General features: G+C 32.0%; 1 protein-coding gene and 2 long non-coding RNA genes across 4 annotated transcripts; all 3 read left to right on the top strand.

Moving 5' to 3' along the window:
- The first annotated feature begins 12,581 nt into the window (after positions 1–12,581).
- On the top strand, positions 12,582–14,120 carry LOC111618714. Of its 2 annotated transcripts, none has more exons than XR_002755623.1 (4): positions 12,582–12,738; positions 13,427–13,610; positions 13,742–13,769; positions 13,844–14,120. It is a non-coding gene; the product is annotated as an uncharacterized LOC111618714 (long non-coding RNA). The 2 variants fall into 2 exon arrangements; XR_002755624.1 differs by having other exon boundaries at positions 12,727–12,758.
- A 2,880-nt stretch (positions 14,121–17,000) lies between these two features.
- LOC111618704 lies at positions 17,001–19,350 on the top strand. Its single transcript, XM_023360277.1, has 5 exons — positions 17,001–17,060; positions 17,699–17,797; positions 17,868–18,010; positions 19,080–19,176; positions 19,270–19,350. Exons 2-5 carry the CDS (start codon positions 17,722–17,724, stop codon positions 19,290–19,292), a joined length of 339 nt encoding a protein of 112 aa, XP_023216045.1. The 5' UTR covers positions 17,001–17,060; positions 17,699–17,721; the 3' UTR covers positions 19,293–19,350.
- Positions 19,351–19,527: 177 nt separating this feature from the next.
- On the top strand, positions 19,528–20,995 carry LOC111618725. Its single transcript, XR_002755628.1, has 4 exons — positions 19,528–20,308; positions 20,525–20,594; positions 20,719–20,746; positions 20,820–20,995. It is a non-coding gene; the product is annotated as an uncharacterized LOC111618725 (long non-coding RNA).
- The last annotated feature ends 274 nt before the right edge of the window (positions 20,996–21,269 follow it).

Below are 21,269 nucleotides of genomic sequence, written 5' to 3'. Positions count from 1 at the left end.
TAATACAATTAACAGGGTTGTTATTGTGTATCAACAGAACTTAAGGAGCTGATTTGAAGGAAAATTTGCATACGACAAGTGGGCTACGTTTCTTACGCGTGCGAGATGTGACGGCAAGTGATACTCAGAATGTACAGTACAAGTACAGTACAATCAACAGAAAATCGCCACCTCACGCCGATGAAGTCAACAACTTATAAGTATACAGTAGACCCCCATATAAAACGGGTTCATATAATGCGGATTCGTAGATCACGGCGAAAAAATTGCGGCCGTATTCGCATAAAGACGCTAAAAGAGACACGTATAACGCGGTAAAACGTCATCGCCGACTCGTGTCGCGACAGCATTGGTCGAATCTAGACCAATAGCGGATATTGCACAAATCATTGAGTTTAAATTAGCAGCGGACCTACCAAAAAAACATTTATTATTTAACGGCCATAAAAATTATATTTATATTAATGATGTCTCAAAAGTTCAGCAAAGTTTTCGCAAAAAAATAATTTATCAGGAAGCACGTGCCTGCCGTTCGATGCGTCACTCCGCGACGAAAACAAGCTTAAGCAATGGCGTCGTCGAACGGTGCACACTCGGTAAGTAATCCTACAATTTTTTGTTTATAGCATAGTTTATATGGATTATTCCCAAAAAAATTATACGTGATTTGGAAATGTTGAGTCAAATTAGTCTAGAATCGATTAATTTTATGGAAGAAAACCTTTCAAACAGCCGTAGTCCGTAAACTGCACACGTGCCGTCAGTGATTGGTTCATGTATTTAAGGATTCCTACAACGTGAAATTCTTATAAAATGGAACATATCTACCTCATTATAGGGGGGTCGACTGTACTTCATATTTTTCTTATTACTTTCTCTACTGTTATATATAGTTATATACACAGGAAAAGTATGGAGCTAAGTCAAAAAATATACCCCCCCAAGAGTTTTACATTTTTGGACGCAGGGGACCTTGAAACGTTGAGAAATGCAAACATTTGGGTTGTTTTTCTGTATTAGTGTGTGGGAGGCGCGATTTTGTTCACCCAATTTGATGCTTAATAACTCCTGTTCCTCTTGTGGAAACTTTCTGGAATTTGGCAGGGAGGTTCTTGTATTAGGGGGATTGATACTGTTAAATTTTGGTGGTTAAAGCTCGAGGTGGTGAGGAGATAATAGTGGTCGTATGTATTTCTAGTAGGGTCGGACTTAATGACGATTTTACTGGTTATTAACATTTATTCATAATAAAATCTTATAACAGATGAAGCAACACACAATTTTAACGTTTATGAATTTTTTCCAGGAAAGTTAACGCTACTCATTGCCGGATTTTTCTAATGTAAATATGAAAAATTTACTCAGCACACAACTACCTACAGTCACAAGATATAATCGGTTCGTCACATTCAATTTTTAACATGTTCTTCAAAGAAAATGTAACCATAAACCGTTGAAATTCGAACTCCATCTTGGTCCTTATAGCAGACAATATTTCAAAATTTCATTCTTCTGTGACGTCGCCTTCACTCCGATCGGCGTGAGGTAAAGATTTACTTTCGATAAACCGCCATATAATGTAACAGGATTCTTCAGTGTTGTAATTAATAATTAGATACCACGTGTTTATTCCGAATGATAAAGCGATACGTTGCTTTTATCATTCCTGTCCACCCTATTGTAGGAGTTCAACATATTCTAGCGTAAACACTTGTTAACTCAACAGGATTAGAACCTACAGCCACAGGTTGGTCCTTTATATCTTCGTCCAACTGCCAGTTGATATATTTAGGAATTTATTATTAATTTAAAAATTTAAGACCTTCTAGAGGAATAAGTTGGGAATTTTTCTCCAACCCAGTGAAAACGCAGGGGGCCATAATGCGGTAACGGTTCCTACACCTATAAAATGAATTAAGACTGCTAACAATCTATCCTAGGCTCCATACATGAGCTATCCACGCCTTGTTAATGTATATGACTTTCTTTTAATATAACTTAATTAGAGATAAACCTATTTATAAAATCTACACTCAGAATTAACACATTGCATAAGCTCTGTTCTAATTCTGCACTTTAGAATATACGAAAATATTTTATAAGTAAGAGTTTAAAGTAAAAATAAAGCATTACTTACGTATATACAAGTAAAAACAAAGCATTACTTACTTATATACAAGTAAAAACAAAGCATTACTTACTTATATACAAGTAAAAATTTGAAGAAATCCAAAGATACTAACGTATAAAGTCTAAACTCTAAACTGTGTGTGTTACCACGTATTTTATATTGTTTTCATTATTGGAAATAACAAGTTGCAACTATTTAAAAAAATGACTTGACTAAATTATATTAACTTTAAATAATTGTTTATAATTAATATTTTTAAAGTTATAAATTATCATTTTCGTAATTTTTAATGGAAAAAATTAATGAAATTATTTCATTTTCAACTTGAAATCCCTATAAGTGATGATGAATTGTTTTGTTTAAACAATTAATTTGTCTTCGCTAAATTATGGTTAAGCATTATAAAGCGTAATGTATAATGATAATGCACATTTTCAAAAAAGTTTCATACGTAAATTTCTTGAAAATACAGTCGACCCCTCTATAACACTGTTGATAATTCCGTTTTATATGAATTCCGTGTTGTACGAGTCACTTAGATTTTACAAATACGTGAGCCGTTCACAGCCGAGCACAAGTATTTGTAAAATCTAAGTGACTCGTATAACATGGAATTCATATAAAACGAAATTATTAACAGTGTTATAGGGGGGTCAACTGTGTTCACTTAAATTTGCTGATACAATCGAACTACCATTAATGGCCATTTTTAAATGGAAGCCTTTTTTTGTAGGATCATTTCTCCTTGAAATACATACAAAATAACCTCTACATAATGGCGTATTTTTGTAATATTCTCGTCATATTAGTGATTCTATATTAGATAAAAATAAAAGTATAAAATATTACTAAAACATTTCGAGAGTTATCAATATTATGGCTCAAATATTCACTACGTAATATTATTGCTTTAGAAATTACGTGTTGTTTATTCATTTTACTATTGTTTTATACATTAAACAAATTAAAATCTACAAAAACAATTCTCGAAACTATAATGTTATAAACTAACATAACATAATACTTTAATAATAATGTATTTTAAATATATATCTTGTGACATAATTGTTTTGTATAAATCGTATTCCGTGTTACGCTATACAATATTTTGTTTTGCTTTATTATTACTTTAAGATTTCTTGAAAATAGTTGCAATAGAAACGTAGAAATATGGCATGAGAAATTCAGTTGTTATGAAATAGTAATGATTAAGCTTTAATAACTGAATATTAACTTTCAAAACATACATACGTATCAGAAAATACAGCTGTCCTTTAGTAGTCCGACGTTTTTTAATCCGACATGCTCAGTAGTCCGACACACCTCCCGTCAAGGTACCCGTCCCCGTTACGTGTCTGCTTGCACAGAAGCATGTCCCGACGTGAATCTCCCCACTCAATTCTTACACGATGAAACACATTTCGTGTGTTTTCCGTGAGTAGTTCAGTTCGAACAGTTGGAGTAGGAAATACTGTAGACTACTACTTGCAAAACAATGCCAAATATGTAATCTCTTTCAGTAATCCGGACACTTTTGATAATCCGACACCCCTTTGGTTCCATACCTGTCGGATTATCAAGGGACAGCTGTACTGTAATACAATTTTATAGGCGAAGGATACTATAAATGGGTATATTAATTCACTGTATAAAAATACAGGCACCACATTTAAAACAAACAGGCCATCTAACGATTGGAATAAGGGTTATGCCCGTTAAAAAAATCGAGTTGCTTAACTTTCCCGGCGACATTTATTATGATATTTTATTATTAAAACCTTTTTAATTATTACAAAATGGTAAAATCTCAATTTCGAGGGTAAAGACGTATTTCATAAAATTTGTAAATGCTAATAACGAGTAAATTCGCCTTTAAGTTCGACTCTAGTCGAGATACACACGACCCGCATTATCTCTCCACCCTCTTGATCTTTAACCCTTCCTAATACATCAATCCCTTTAATACACACACCTTCCTGCAAAATTTCAGAAATTTTCGACAAAAAGCACAGAAGTTATTAAGCTTCAAAATCGTGCCCCTCCACACAAACACGAAAATAACTTGTAATTTGCATTTCGGCGTTACCTATTAAATAAATTACATTATCTTAAGGTAAATGTAAAGTAATTTAATAGTAAATGCGATAATCGTAATTTACATCTTGCTTACCTGAAAGGAAATCAGATGTACATAATAGTACAATAATGAATACCGCCTACCAGTGGTCAAGCGGTCTTCGTTCCACGAACACTGTGAGTTCGGTTGTGGTTTCGCGCCTCGGAAAAGAGCTGGTCACGCTTGGTTTTTACACGTTTCTAACAACGAGATAGGAGAAGTTTCTCTTAAAAATTCTTCCTGAAGGTATTCTCCTCGGCTGCCGTAACTAAGAAAACAAACCAAGCCTTAAGGACACATATAGTTCGTTTTAATAAAACTTTTCGCCTTTGAAGTACTGTACTAAGAGGCCTCTTCAGGTTCTGGTTTTGGATTAATTGCATACAGCAACATAATACATGGGTAAAGGCATGCAAAGAATAGGACGTTTTATGACCAACTGAAGAAAACCTAGAAACTCTGCATGGTCAATTAGTTGGCGAGCCACGGACCTACGATCTGATATAGCCAGTTTTACAATGGAATGGCCGGGTGGTAAGAACAGGGCTGCCTAGAAAATAACGGGCAAAGTACATATTGGAGTCTTATAACAATAAGGAAGTAAATGAATGAAATATTGTATTGAAGGCCATAATTTCCAGGATAAAGTGTAAATTGCTACTTTTACCTCCGGGAGGCCCTAGCTAAAGGTTAATTTAAAAATTTTTTACTTTTTCAACATTGATTTTTTTCATTTATATGATTTTCAATTTCAATAATATAAATAATTTTTCGTTATCTATGTGTTATTTTTTAAAACTTTATTCGTCCTGGAAGCAATTTGTGCGCTTTTCTACAAGCCCATCGTGGGTTCAGCCAGGTACACAATGGGGTGGCTGGGAGGCAAAAGATGTCCGCAATATTACTATTCTTTCATCGGTTAAATTAAGTATAATTTATGGCCACTAGTGTCCACCAAGTGGATTAAACCACTGAACACTGGTAGTTGGTCGTGGGTTCGCTCCTGGCCAACGGTTGGCCACACGGAGTTTTCCGGAACACCTAAATAAGGTTTCGCAACAACCTAAAGTCTTAAGCGGTTCCTACTGTAGAAACCTATGAACCACAATAAGATCAATACAGTCTATGCGCAAACGCTAATTTTATATTATACATACTATACGTATGTATAATATAAATCAGAGTTAATGGAAGTCATCAACACTTTATACTCGGTGTATACCATAAAACCGTTCTCAAATTAAACCCATTGTGGGCGAGTTGTAAACCCATAAAAATACCAAAGAATAAATTTTGAAAAATTATTTGTAAATAACACATGAGCGGGTTTGATTGATTATCTGGCATATAAAATAAATAATAAAGAAAGTTTTCATTAATAATAAATAGCTGTATAAGAGTTTCGTTTAAGACTGCAGTGTCACCTGCTTGATTTTGATGTAAATATACTTTAGAGTACATTGTAATTTACAGCAAAGTTTATCTAATTTATCTCTATTTGACAGTTTCCCCGCTACCGTGTATACATAACAAGGGAAAGTACTAAAATCGTGTCTAATTTCACCCTCTGAGATTTTTGGCAAATTTCCACGTTTTGAGACTTTCTGAAACCCAAATAATCAAAAGGGGGGAAATTGGGCATGTATATAGGTATGTGTGTTTATGTATGTTACCGTATATAAAACGTTTAATACCTCAAAATAGAGTAATGGTTATGAAACGAAATTTGTCAAAGAAGCTTGGATATAAGGGGCATTTATGATATTAAAATTTGGTGGTTAAAGAGTGAGGAAGTGGAGAGATAAAGAGAGTCGTGTGTATCTCGAGTAGTGTCAGACTTAATAAAGATTTTACTTGTTATTAGCATTTACAATTGCTAATAAAACTCACTTCTAGACTTAAAATGAAGCTTTTTGCCATTTTTGAATAATNTGCCAAGAGCTTGCACCCAGAAGTGATGTGTTGTATAGTTTCTGGCATGATGTGACATTTTCTGCATGTGTCATTTGTGAGTGTTGTATCTTTGAGTATGTGTTTTCTGTAGTTTTTAGTATTTATGACCTGATCCTGTATGGCAATCATGAATCCTTCCGTCTCCCCAAAGAGGCATCCCCGATCTAACCATTATTATTATTATTATTATTATTATTATTTATACAAATAAAGCATATGATTTCATAGTAATGCATTATTCTGAAACAAATTTAGTGCAAATACATAATTGAATTGGGGAATCACGAGAAAAAGTTTCACAACGTCCATTGGTATAAGACGTATATAAGCAATCTATTTTACATGACTTAGAATCATACACATTACTACATTGACGAAGATACCTTGTAACTAGTATTTGAGCTTTACCTATTAAGAAAATGTAAATTGCTTTAATAGTAAATCTAATAATTATAATTTACATGTTGCTTACCTGAAAAGAAGTCAGATGTGCATAACAGTACAATAATGAATAAAAACTTCATAATTCCAATCAGAGTAGAAAGCAAACTCTGAAAAAATATAAAGCATTAAACACGATTTAAAAAAATTAAAATTTGATCTCTCGATCGTATTAGACCATTGTAGGTCGAGCCCATGATTAATCTGGCCGAATTTTGATGGATCCGAGATAGATAACTCGTGACCAATTCTTAGAGAGTTGCTTGCTTGGATTTAATCCAGGATGTCGAGTGGTTTTAACATACCAAACAAAATTATTTAGGAGGATTATATAACTCCCCACATATGGCTATGTTTCACTACTTTATAAGTTGGCTACCAGTGGCAAAGTGAAAAAATAACAACTAAACAGCATAGTCAGTCGCGTGTTCGCATCTGAAAAACGGGCTGGCAATGTAGAGTTTTCCGGTTTCTTCACGTTTCTAACACTTATTGGGGATAAGTTTCATATAAAAAATCTTTTCAAAAGGCTCTCCCTAGTATATTGCCCCACTGTTGAGTTGCCTTATCTCATCAAATTAATCCAATTCCTTTCTAAGTTTGTTTGTTGTCTATTTTTTAAAGGAAATATTGCCGAAACGTTTAAGGCATCAGTCTACCGCTCTGTATAACCGGACGTTTAATACCTCAAAATAGAGTAATGGTTATGAAACGAAATTTGTCAAAGAAGCTTGGATATAAGGGGCATTTATGATATTAAAATTTGGTGGTTAAAGAGTGAGGAAGTGGAGAGATAAAGAGAGTCGTGTGTATCTCGAGTAGTGTCAGACTTAATAAAGATTTTACTTGTTATTAGCATTTACAATTGCTAATAAAACTCACTTCTAGACTTAAAATGAAGCTTTTTGCCATTTTTGAATAATTAATAATATAAAAGTTATTTTTAAAGAAAATCTTATAACAGATAGCGTCACACTCAATATCGATTTTGTACTAGTATGTCTTAGTGTTTTTTTTTTGCATTGACAGTCGAATAGTCGAGCGGTCAAGATGGCAGCTTACTGCTCTAGACGGGTTGAAAAATCTTATGGAATTTTTTAGAGATGGTCTGTCCGGATATGTCGATTCCCATCTATAAAACAGGCTCTTTTAGTGCCAACAGGGTGGAAAAAGTTAAATATACAAGAAATCTTTTNTCTATTTTTTAAAGGAAATATTGCCGAAACGTTTAAGGCATCAGTCTACCGCTCTGTATAACCGGACTCGAATCTGGAATAGAAAATTCCTCCGAAATATGTGGATTTCAGTCCCGAACTACTCGGCCTAGGCCACAATGGGTACGAATAGAAAGGACCAGTCGCGCCCACAGGGCTGAGTCAATAAATAAATTTTAAATTATTAACCAAATGGACGAATTTATGATAAGTTTACAAACATTTGCCATACTTACAGATACTCCCTTGTATGTTTAAAATGGTAAATTACACAATAAAACACTACTAATTTATAGTTTTTTCATATGTTTGTTATTTGATATTTTCAAATAATCAAATTCCTCATTGTACATAGGTCTATATTTTTGTTTTTTTTTCTAAAATTTTATGGTTATTTATCGAAAATATAAAATAATTCAATTTGCTAAATTAGTTTTTCTGGTATCAAATTATTTTAATTTGAAAACTAAAATCAAATAAATAAAATATTTACTTAATAATTAAATGTAATTTAAGCTTAAAAACAAAGAAAATTGTGTTATGAGGATTGAAAACATATAAATAGGAGTACTAAATGAAAATATTCTTTCCCCATTTTCCCCATTGTATTTTCCCCATTGAACTTTTCGCCCCGAGGACACTAGGAGGGCTTTTATAGATTTTTAGCTTTGGGTTAATTTCATACGGCAACGAAATCCACAAGCGATATTAAGGGAGACTTTCTACGAAAACTGCTTATATGTTAAACACGTGAAGAAAACCCAAAAACCTCTGCCACTGGACGATGCGGATCTACGACCAACAGCGAGAAGCAGCGATCATTCGGTTGTTTTATCCACTCGTCCACTTTCGTAGGACCATTGTGAATTTGACGAAATACTCAAAAAGACCAGCAGATGGAATGGGCAGTGCTGTCCTCAGAGTAACGTGTGCCTTGAGTAAAATACATATCGCAGTCTTATAGCATTGAGGACATAAACGAAATAAACATTGTTTTGGAGCCCACAATTTCCCAAGATTCAGGGTAACTTGCTTCTTTTGCTTCCAGGTTGAACACGATAACTGTTAGAACAGACGTGACATATCTGGAACAGACAGAAAAATTTTCTGATGTTGAATCCGAATTTGATTCTGGATTCTCATTACGGTAGACTGACGTTTTCATTTCCTCGATTATCCGGCAGGCTTCGAAAATATATCCAAAAGTTTCTCTCTAAAATTTTACATCAGAAAGTAAATATATGCCTGCTCTACGACTGACATAAATTTCTTATTATGACTGTATAAAATGTAAGTGCTGGAAGTTCGTATATTGTTAATCCGGGATGACGGCTCTAAGCTTACCATTATATAATATAATTCAATTTGATAAATACCATATCTGGACAACATTTTCATTTATCTAACTCCAGTGTCGAGATTAAAGACAAACGGCTGACAAACGGACAATAGTCGGAATCTATAGATCTTCAATTTCAAAATTGCAATCCAATTAGCAACAAACAGAGGGTTGTCATTTATAGTGTAGTAATTTAATTAAACCTGCATTGAATTTAGTCAAAATAGTAATTTTAATTAATTTTGTCCGCCCTGTCGGCACTAAGAAGGCCTCTTTAAGCAAGCTAATTATGGACTTGGCCAGGCCCATAAAGGAGCGACCGAGTAGTGAGGGACAAACACCGAAATATTATAACATTACAGAAAGCTTAATTCTGAGGGTATGATGTATTTTATAAAACTCGCAAATGCTAATAACCAGTAAAATCTTCATTAAGTCCGACACTACTCTACATATGACACACGACTCCTTCTATCTTCATACCACATCGATATTTAACCACCAAAATTTAGTAGCATCACAAACTAATAATATTCATACAGAAATCCTCCGTAATTTTTATGGATTTTACGTCGTTCTAAAGAATCCCCAGTCCAAAAATAAAGATCTTCGGGGAGGATCAAATATCAACTTCTATAATCGATCCTCCAGTAATTGCCCTACTTATAACCAGAATTATGTACAGAATTCTTTTGAGAATGAGCCTTATCACCATACTTTATGTCCGATAATGCCTAACCATAATTTAACGAAGACAAATTAATTGTTCAAACAAACAATTCATCATCACTTATAAATATTTCAAGATGAAAATGAAATAATTTTAGTGATTTCATTTATTTTTCCATTAAAAATTAGGTTAATAACATTTATCATTCAAAAAAATTAATTATAAACTATTACTTAAACGTAATTATACCATTTAGTCTAGTCATGTTTCTTGAATAATTGCAACTAATTATTCCGGGTAAAGAAGAATTTATATAAAACTAGCAGGTAGGCCCGGAGTTGCTCGGGCAAAAGTAACGATAGCAAAGATTAAGATTATTATTGATAAGTTATAGTCAACCTTTCCCGTTTTCACAAAATGCAAAAATTGGTTCCCGTTTCCGGACTAATTAGAGAATTTTTAGATTGGTCTAAAAATATGTCTGGTTTCCCACAAAAACGAAAAAAAACTGCATCTGCGTCTTGCACGTTGCTTTCTCTTAACAATTCCATTGTTATGTAACACTTCCACTGTTGACACTTCCGTTGTTACTTAACGCTTCCATTGTTCATGGAAGTGTTAAGGCTTAATCCTGTCTCTCTCCCCCGTGGGGAGGTATTTGGAAAAATCCCTTCTTAGTGTACGTTCTCGTGACGTATTCTAACTGTGTACCAAATTTCAAATTTCAACTTCTAACCGTTTGGGCTCTGTGCTGATTATTATTATCAACTCGTCTCAATTATATATATAGATAACATCAAAACACAGAGATTAACCATTAATTTTGTAGTAATTTAATCGCTCGCATTTTTGGATTTTTCCAAATTTTTACTCGTATCTACGTAAGTAATGCTTCATTTTTACGTTAAGTTCTTACTTATTTAGTTAATAATACACGAGAGTATTTTATTAATCGAATATTCAAATAAATTTATAGATATCAAGGCCATATAAAGTTCTTGTATAAGATTTTGAATAAAGAGGGCATCGTTTGCATTATTTTCAAAGAAATAAAATAAGTAATATGTTTTTTAATCAATAAAATGTAGTCTAAAAACAGTAAAAGTAACATTCGTTTCATAGGGGTAAGAACCATTACAGCATTACGGTTCCTAAGTTTTCTCTGGGTTAAGGAAAAATTCCCAATTCATTCCTCTAAAAGGGCATGGACATTAATTCTTAAATTCCAGCGATTGGACGTGAGAGTAAGGGACCACGAAGTAAATATTAAGCATCAGTTATGATTCATGTTCCCATTTCCCACGTTAAGATCCATATTTTTTATATTTCTTTACACTTAAATACCTTGATTCTTTTACTACATTGGTGAATTCAGTGTTGCAATATGGCGTATATCAAGAAATTTCTACTTTTTGCACTGATATTATGCACAGTAGAATTTATTTTTAATAAGTGTTATGCTTTATCATTATTTCTTAGATTTTTATAATGACACTAATCAATAAAAAATGTAAATAGGAAATGATAGAAAACTAAGTACGAAAACATTTTGTGATTGTGATGGTAGTTTGAAAGATTCACAGTGTGATAATAGTTGCACCGCTGCAGGTTATACACGTGGAAGATGTACATTATGAAAACATGGAAACACCAGAAACATATGTTTGTGTTATACATATGAAGAATAATTAAACAATTGATGTTAAATTCTATTCTGTATGTTTGTTTTTTTTTGTTTATATACAACAATGCAACACTTAGGCGATGTCTCCCGGTAGGTTTTTCTAAAGAAAATTGATTTCTATTTAGGTACTATAAACACGAAATATATCCAGGAACGAGTTGCTTAACTTTCCCGGCAACATTTGGTCTTTAATCATGTTTTATTAAAAAACTTTTTATATTTTCAACTATTCTAAAATGAAAAAAAAACTTAATTTTGAATGTAAGAAGGTTTATAAAAATTATAAATGTTAATAACAAGTAAAATCGTCATTAAGATCGACCTTACTTCATATATGACACACGACACTCTATCTCCCCACCCTCTAGAATATTCATAACCTAATTTTAACAGAATTAATCCTCCTAATACACAAACCTTCCTGCAAAATTTCAGAAAATTTTGACAAAAAGTACAAGAATTATTAAGCTTCAAAGAGGGTGAACAAAATCGTTTCTTCCACGCACGCACTAACGAACACCGGGAAAGTACAATTCGTATTGTTAATACCGCTAATTTATTTTAAATTTTAAACGTGTCTTGTATTATTTCTTTAATTGTTTTTTTTTACTTGTTAAAAATATAATATACGACTACATTTACATTATGAAAATTGTTTCACTCGGTTAATTAATTTAACAGTAAACATCTGATTAAAAACATATGACTTGTTTGGAATACATTGAATAAAGGTAGAGTTGAAAGCCTGAAAGTCCTAAAAGACAGGTTAAGTCAAAATTATTTAAATTATTATGAGACAGAAATTTGTACGATATCATAGCATAATTATAGGTATGCGAATAAGGATTTGTATGTGTGATTTCTTTTTCTTCTTGCCCAAAACGACATTCTGAGGATTGAACTTTCTGTTACGTAATTTAAACAATGTAATTTATTAGTTCTATTTTTACTTAATTCGTAATAAAGCGTATTGTGAAAACTATAGGACTGAATAATTCATTTCATAATTTATAATACCGATAATCGCAAAGAAGTCTGATTGATTTGACCAGATAGCGAATGTCACCATAACTTTAAAGTCACGCAATGTTCGCCATCAGATAAAGAGTTTTTATTTTTCTTTCATTCTTATGTTGCTTTTGAGATCATCTGTTAGAAAATCTTGCAAATTTCGATCGAGGATAAGTACAGTATGTATTTATTTAAAATAGTAAGTTTAAATCATTATATGTATAATCTACATATATTTAGATTAACATTTCTGCTTTATCCTGCGAGTTTTCAATAACTTTGTCTTTAATCTATAAAAATTCAATTTATTTCAAAATTACAATTATTAAATTGAATTATTTGATGCAAAAGTGGCACTATTAGTTTCGGGATCACTTTCGTATTGTGGGTTTAGAAGTATCATATTTCTAAACGTGTCACCGGAACAAATCACCTCGCCAATTCCTGTGGCACCTGCCAAATTAGAGCACAACACTCGAATAACAAGCAAATTCATAGAGTTTATGAGATTATTTTATTCAAGAATTCGGTACCTCTGCATTATCACGATTAAACTGACAAATTTTTAAATACAAATCTACGTTACACCATCTCATACACCATTGTTTCGCAGTGTTTATTAAGCATGGTTTCTTTATTCCGAGTCATAATGAGATTAGAAGCGTGACAGAAGATAGAGAATGATGACCCGGTTAATACTCCCCATTATGAACGGGTGATGTGAATAGAATTAAAACTCAGTTTCTTACAATTTTGAATGTTAACATTTACCCACGGATATATGGCGACAATTTTAAAAATTATATCGCAAACTTGAATATATAAATATTTAATTTTAAAACAAAATTTGTATTCGTGCTCTTACAGATACAATAAATTTACAACTGGCATTATTTTCTACGTGGAAACAGAAAAGATATCAGTGCTTACAAGTGTTAATTTGGGCCACATTTTTAATTATTTCAGTATTTATATAAATAGAGTCGATTCTAACACCACTTTACTCCTCTTCTTTCATTGAAAATACAAGATTGCTCTTCTTGCGTTTCGGGTAAATATATTACTGTTTATTTACGATATTTATAGAAAATGATGTTAATAATAATAATAATAATAATGGATACTAATTTGTATTTAATCACACAAACATTAAAATTAATTTTAATTATTTTCTGCTAAAAGACGAGAAGGAAGAGGTCTGCAACAAAAGGTAAGTTTAACTACAATTTTATTTATTTTTTAACTATTCAATATTCATTATGCATATAAAACTTTACATTTTAGAGATAAAAATTGTTCCTCTGATGCAGACTGCTGTCCTCACGAAAAATGCATTATTCCACATGATTATTGCACTGCTGTTGTCTGTCTTAATTATTGTGTGTAACACGACAATAAAGAATTGAAACTGGAATAATACTTCGTGATAAAATGTAGTAACGTATAACAACAATTCTATGTCATATATAATAAAAGTAAAAATAAAATAAAGCATAATATACACAGTATACATACAGAAATCGTAATGTATTGATATAGCTACCAGTCTGTTGATATTTATTCTGTAGTAAATTGAATGCATTCACCTGAAAAAATACATAAAATTATATCGAACATAATATTATCTACATGGTAGAAGGTACGTTTGTGTTATCGGTGTAATAGTGGCACGTGGTTTTTAATGTACAATAAATACCTAATAAAATTTTATATTAAGTAAGCAGTAAAACGTTTTAAATTAAAATATAATAAAAAGGCTACATAGACATTATAAAAGAAAAAATATGGCGAAATTAAAGGGGTAATGTAAAGCAGCATATTATTGGTATTGAATTTAAGTTAAAATAGTAATTTTAATTAACTCTATCCGACCAGAGGTTAATAAGAGTGCCTTTTTAAGAAGCCCATTATGGGTTCGGCCGGTACCACAATGGGGCAACCGGGTGGAGAAAACGGGGCCCGATATCTTCTTACGGAGCATTACACCGAATTTTCCCCAAAGATTTTTCGACACGTCAGGATCCAATCTCTGGTACCCAAGAGCGGTAGACTGCCTCCTTGATCGCTCGGCCATCCGACCGTCAATTATACAGTATTCAACTTGGTTTATCGTTTCGAATATTATTATATAAAACAATCCGTATATTATCCACGTTTTAAGTTAAATGAAACGTTATGTTTTAAGATAAATGTAATTTCGAGTTACTTAACACACTCGGCAACTTTTAAAATTCCGTGTGGCGCAATCTAATATGATATTATATTAAAAAATCTTTTTATATATTTTTAATTAATATAAAACGACCAAAACGTTAATTCTGAAAGTAGGATGAGTTTCATAAAAATCGTAAATGCTAATAACCGGTAAAACACTTCACTAAGTTCGACCCTACTCTAAATATGACAAACGACCTTTTCTTCTATCTTCGTACCCCTTCGATCTTTAACCACCAAAATATAATATCATCAATCCAGGGCCGGATTAACCCACTTTGGGGCCCTAGACATTTTCTTCTTCAAAGTCCCCTGTCGGCTCTTTCAATTAATAAATTTTGTTACTATTATTTCTATTAAATCGCATACGGACACTGCAGCTGCTTAATAAAAAATAAAAGCAAAATTATTTAATAATATTTCACAGGATTTCACTGGAATATATATATAGTTAATATTATTCTTATCGCTATAAAAAAATTCTAAATTATTGGGAGTTCCCTTTTACTTTCAATTAGAAGAAACATAAGAATACGAGGGTTTGTTCAAAAAGTTCCCGAACTTTATTTATTACAAAAAAATACTTCACATACTTCACATATTTGTCAGGGTTCCCTTCAAAGTAGTCTCCTCCGCAACGTATACACTTATTTCAACGGTGTTTCCACTTTTTGAAACAGTCCTGGAACGCTTTTTCCGGAATGCTCATAAGCTCCTCCGTCGTTTTTTTTTCTATCTTTCGAATGGTGGCAAATCTTTTTCCTTTGAGCGTGTTTTTTAGTTTGTTGGAGAACAGGAAAAAGTCTCTTTGTGTCAGGTCAGGTGAGTAGGGGGAAGCACAGCGGTCTTGTTTTTGGCCAAAAACTTACGAATTCTGAGGGACAAATGAGCCGGCGCATTGTCGTGATGAAAAAAAAAAAACACTCACCGCTTCTCCAAAATTCGGGTCGTTTTCGCCTGATTCTCTCTTTTAGGTGTTTCATAACACCAAGTAGTACGCCGTGTTGACTGTCTGGCCTGTAGGTAGGTATTTGTGATGCACAACCCCCTTTGCATCGAAAAAAACAGGCAACATCACCTCAACATCACCTTGAGCGAACTTGTCGAGCTTTTTTCGAGCACTGTTCCACCCACCCGTGGGAAGTTTCCGTGAAGGATTTTCGGAGTTTCACACAGAATTTCACAGAACAACGCTGCTCTTTCAAAGAGCTGATTTCCGCGGATCCGATTTTTCGCCGAATCCCACAAACACCCCTTCACATAAACGGCAGTAACTAATCACCAAAACAAGATATCAACAAATGGGTTGAAGGAGGTTACTCGGGAGGTTTCCGAGGACACAACGCCTCCAAGCGAATTAAAATATAATTAACTGGAGGCGCGCTATTAAAAAAGTTCGGGAACTTTTTGAACCCACGTTCATTTTCTTTAGATTTAAGAATTCACTATAACCATATAAAAACCAATACTGTATATTTTTGTTTATTGTATACAGTTGTCCAACAGAGAAGTAAACTATCTTATTTACAAATCTCTTCAAAATAGACAGTTTGATCGGGCCCTTCTAAAAACCGGGGCCCTAGACATTTGTCTCATTTGTCTATGCGATGATCCGGCCCTGCATCAATCTCCCTAATACACAAACCTTTCTGCAAAATTTCACAAAATTTCGACAAAAAGCACGAAAGTTATTAAGCTTCAAAAGGAATGAAGAACATCGTACAACCACATCGTAATATTCATATAGAAAACTCTCGTAATTTTTATGGATTTTACGACGTTTTAAAGACTTCTTAGTCCAAAAATGAAAAATCTTCGGGGTGAATCAAAAATCTGGTTATACGATCGATCCTTTAGTAACTACCCTATTTTCAGGAACGTTTAAGCAAAATTATCTACAAAATAATTTTGAAAATATCATCATACTTTATGCTTTATAATGCCTAATCTAATTTAGCGAAGTCAAATTAATTGTTCAAACGAACAATTCTTCATCAGTTATAGAAATTTCAAGATGAAAATGAAATAATTTGAGTAATTTCATTTATTTTCCCATTAAAAATTAAGTTAATAACATTAATCATTTTAAAAAGTTAATTATAAAGTATTATTTAAATGCAATTATACCATTTAGTCGAGTCATGTTTTTTCAATTATTGCAACTAATTATTCCGGGTAATGGAGAATCCATATAAAATATCAACAACACACATAGATTAATAATTAATTTTATAGTAATTTAATCGCTCACACCTTCGGATTTCTCCAAATTTATACTCGTATCTACGTAAGTAATGCTTCCTTTTTACTTTAAGTCCTTACTTATTCAGTTAAAAATACACGAGAGTATTTCATTAATAAAATATTAAAGTAAATTGATAGATATTAAGACAGTCCAAAGTTCTTGTATGGGTTTTTGGGTAAAGAGGGCATCATTTTCCATATTTTCGAACAAATGAAATAAGTAAAATGCTTCTTAATCAATAAAAAGTAGTCTTAAAACAGTAAAAGCAACATTCGTTTTACAGGAATAGAAACCATTACTGCATTACTGTCCTTAAGTTTTCTCCAGGCTTGGGAAAAATTCCCAAGTCATTCCTCCAGAAACCCCTGGACATTAATTTACTAAATATGAGCGATTGGACGTAGGAGTAAAGGACCATCAAGTGGCTATTAAGCATCAGTTATGATTCCTGATGGATTCGGAAATTTTTATGCTAAAATATGTTGGGGTCCTTACCTCAGGATGGGCAGGTGTTACGTCCTGTTGATACATAACAACCACCTTAGCTTTAGAACCGATTCTTTTATTTAGAATACAATTTTTCATGTGTAAAGTTCCCGTATTTTCAGGTTCCCATTTTCCATGTTAAAATCTATATTTTTATATTTATTTACACTTGAATATCTTGTTTCTTTTACTAGATTGGTGAATTCAGTGTTGCAATATGGCGTATATCAAGAAATTTCTTCTTGTACTTGCACTTCTTGCACTGATATTATGCACAGTCGAATTTATTCCTGGTAAGTGTTATGTTATATTATTATTCCTTAAATTTTTATAATTACACTAATCAAAAATAAATGTAAATAGGAAATGCTAGAAAACTAACTACCGAAGCAATTGTTGCTTGTATAGCATTCAATTACAATAATACACTGTGTAACAATTTTTGCATCGCTGCAAATTATACAGTTGGAGAATGTACATTACGGAAGCATGGACAGTTCAGAAACGTATGTTTGTGTTATAGATTTGAAAAATAATTAAAGTTTCATGTTAAATTCTATTCTGTATATTTGTTTGTTTTTATTTGTATACAGTAACGCAGCAATCAGGCGATCTGCCGAGGGGATGTCTCTCGGGAAGTTTTTCTAAAGGAAGTTAATCCCTATGAATGTATGTCTCTTTAATCCGAAATTAAGTTCGGTAGACTATCATTACAGCTTACAGGAGGGCCCTAATGGAAAAAAGTGATTGTAACGTAGTATTGCAGTGAAGAGGTTCTTAGCATTTATATAAGTCCGAAATGCATATGTGAAAACAATAAAAGAAGTATCTAACCTAAAAGCTGTAATGATAGTCTACCGAATTTAATTTCGGATTAAAGAGATATACATTCATAGTACGTAATAACAGATATTATAAGTAATATTTAGCAGTTAATCCCTATTTAGGTATTATAAACATAAAAAATATCCACGAACTAGTTGCTTAACTTTCCCGGCAGCATTTGGTAGCGCCGACTTTTATCATATTTTATTAAAAAACTTTTTATATTTTTAACTATTTTGACAAGTAAAATTGTTATTAAGATCGACCCTACTTGAAATATGACACACGATACTGTCTATCTCTCAACCCATTCGATCATTTATCACCAAATTTTAACAGAATTAATCCTCCTAATACACAAACCTTCCTGCAAAATTTCAGAAAGTTTTACATGTGTTATTAAGCTTAAAAGAGGATGAACAAAATCGTTTCCACCACACACGCACTCACATACACCGGGAAAGTACGGTTCGTATTGTTAATATTGCTAATTTATTTTGGATTTAAAATGTGTCTTGTATTATTTATTTAACTGTTTTTTTTTTCTCGTTAAAACTATAATGTACCAGTACTTTACATTATGAAAATTGTTTTACTCGGTTAATTAATTTTACTGTAAACATCTGAATAAGAACATATGAATACATTGAATAAAGATAGAGTTGAAAGTCCTGAAAGACAAGTTAAGTGTCAAAATTATTTAAATTATTGTGAGACAGAAATTCATACGATATTATCGCATAATTATAGGTAGGCGAAAAAGAATTTGTATGTGTGATTTCGTTTTCTTCTATCCAAGAACGACGTTCTGCAGGATCGAAGATTCCGTTTCGTAATTTAAACAATGTAATTTATTAGTTTTATTTTTACTTAATTCGTAATAAAGCGTATTGTGAAAACTATAAACCTGAATAATTTATTTAATAATTTATAATACCGATAATCGCAAAGAAGTCTGATTGATTTTACCAGGTAGCGAATGTCACCATAAGTTTATAGTCACGTAATAATCGCCATGAGAGGAAAAATTTTTATATTTCTTTTATTCGTATGTTGCTTCTGAGATGATCTGTTTGAAAATCTTGCAAATTTCAACTGAGGATAAGTATATATTTATTTTAAAATAGTAAGTTTAATCATTACATGTATAAAGTACATATATTTAGCTTAACATTTCTGCTTTTTCTGGCGGGTTTTCAGTAACAATGTCCTTAATTGATAAAAATTTAATTATTTCAAAATTAAATTGAATTATTTGCTGCAAATGTGGCACTATTAGTTTCGGAATCACTTCCGTATTGTGGGCTTAGAAGCACCATATTTCTAAACGTGTCACCAGAACAAATCACTTCGCCAATACCTGTGGCACTAGCCTAATTAGGGCACTGCACTCAAATAACTAACAAATTCGTAGGGTTTATGAGATAATTTAATTCGATAATTCGGCACCTCTGCATTATCACGATTAAACTGACAAATTTTTCAATACAAACTTAAGTTACACCACCTCAAACACAATTATTTCGATTTCTTAATTAAGCTTTGTTTATTTATTCTGAGTCATAATGAGGTTGGAAACGTGACAAAACATAGAAAATGATGACCCGGTCAACTCTCCCCTTGATAAATGTTTAATCTGAATAGAATTAAAACTCAGTTTCTTACAATTGTGAATATTAACATTTACCCGCAAATATATGGCGACAATTTTAAAAATTATATCGGAATTTTTAATATATAAATATTTACTTTTAAACAAAATTCGCATTCGTGCCTTTATACATACAATAAATTTACAACTGGCATCACTTTCTATATGGAAACAGAAAAGAGATCAGTGCTTACAAGTGTTAATTTGGGTCCCATTTTTAATTATTTCAGTATCTATATAAACAGAGTCGATTCTAACACCACTTCACTCCTCTTCTTCTATTGAAAATACAAGATTGAAAATCAATTTATTAATTCTCTCTGCAAATGTAAGTATCGTATACTCTGCCATTTGTTACGGCATTTTTGAAGATTTCTGTCAAATTTTAGAATGTTAACATTATCTATTAATTTATAATTCTCTCGAAAGGACAGACATTTATAAAATTTATGAACTTAAATTCAGTTGCGTAAACTTTGTATAGACGATTTAATTAAATTTTATTTTTATGTATTTTATTAATAAAGTTGAATTTATTTTTCAGATGATGATATCACATTTCTTTATTATTATAAATCTTGCCGCACATGTCATTTGCCATCCTCGTGTTGCGGGTAAATATATTACTGTTTACTTACGCTATTTATAGAAAATGATGATAACAATAATAATAATGGATACTAATTTCTATTTAATCACACAAAAGTTAAAATTAATTGTAATTATTTTCTCCTAAAGACGAGAAGGGAGAGGTTTGCAACAAAAGGTAAGTTTAACTTCAATTTTATTTATTTATTAACTATTTAATATTCATTATGCGTATAAAACTTAATTTTTAGTGGTGCAGTATGTTTATCCAATGCAGAATGCTGTCCTAACCAGGAATTCCATCGTTTAAACGTCAATTGCCTTCAATGTTATCCTATTTGTATGACAAAAAAAATTTGAAACGGAAATAAAACTTCGTGATAATATGTAGTACGTATAACTATTCTATGTCATGTACAATAAAGTAATAATTAAATAAAGCGTAATATATACAGTATACATACAAAAATCGTAATGTATTGATATAGCTAACAGTCTCTTAACATTTATTCTGTAGTAGAATAAATGCATTATTCTGAAAATATTTTGTAAAAATCATCTAGTGAAGAGATATATATAAACAAAAATACATAAAATTATAACGAACACAATATTATTTGCATGGCAGAAGGTACTGTACGTTTGTGTTATGGGTGTAAGAGTGACACGTGGTTTTTAATGTACTTAAAATACCAAATAAA

The sequence above is a fragment of the Centruroides sculpturatus genome, unplaced genomic scaffold (genome assembly GCF_000671375.1).
Source record: "Centruroides sculpturatus isolate CEXI.00-Female unplaced genomic scaffold, Cexi_2.0 scaffold236, whole genome shotgun sequence".
In the NCBI taxonomy this organism is placed as follows: domain Eukaryota; kingdom Metazoa; phylum Arthropoda; class Arachnida; order Scorpiones; family Buthidae; genus Centruroides; species Centruroides sculpturatus.
Note: the sequence above shows the minus strand (reverse complement) of the source record. Positions and strands in the feature narration are given on the sequence as shown.

Excerpts from the sequence above, each read along its gene's own strand:
- LOC111618704 (XM_023360277.1), top strand. The coding sequence starts at position 17,722 with ATGGCGTATATCAAGAAATTTCTTCTTGTACTTGCACTTCTTGCACTG. Across the intron at positions 17,798-17,867 it reads CACAGTCGAATTTATTCCTG|GAAATGCTAGAAAACTAACT; the intron begins GTAAGTGTTATG and ends AAATGTAAATAG. Across the intron at positions 19,177-19,269 it reads GTTTCGTAATTTAAACAATG|TAATCGCAAAGAAGTCTGAT; the intron begins TAATTTATTAGT and ends TTATAATACCGA.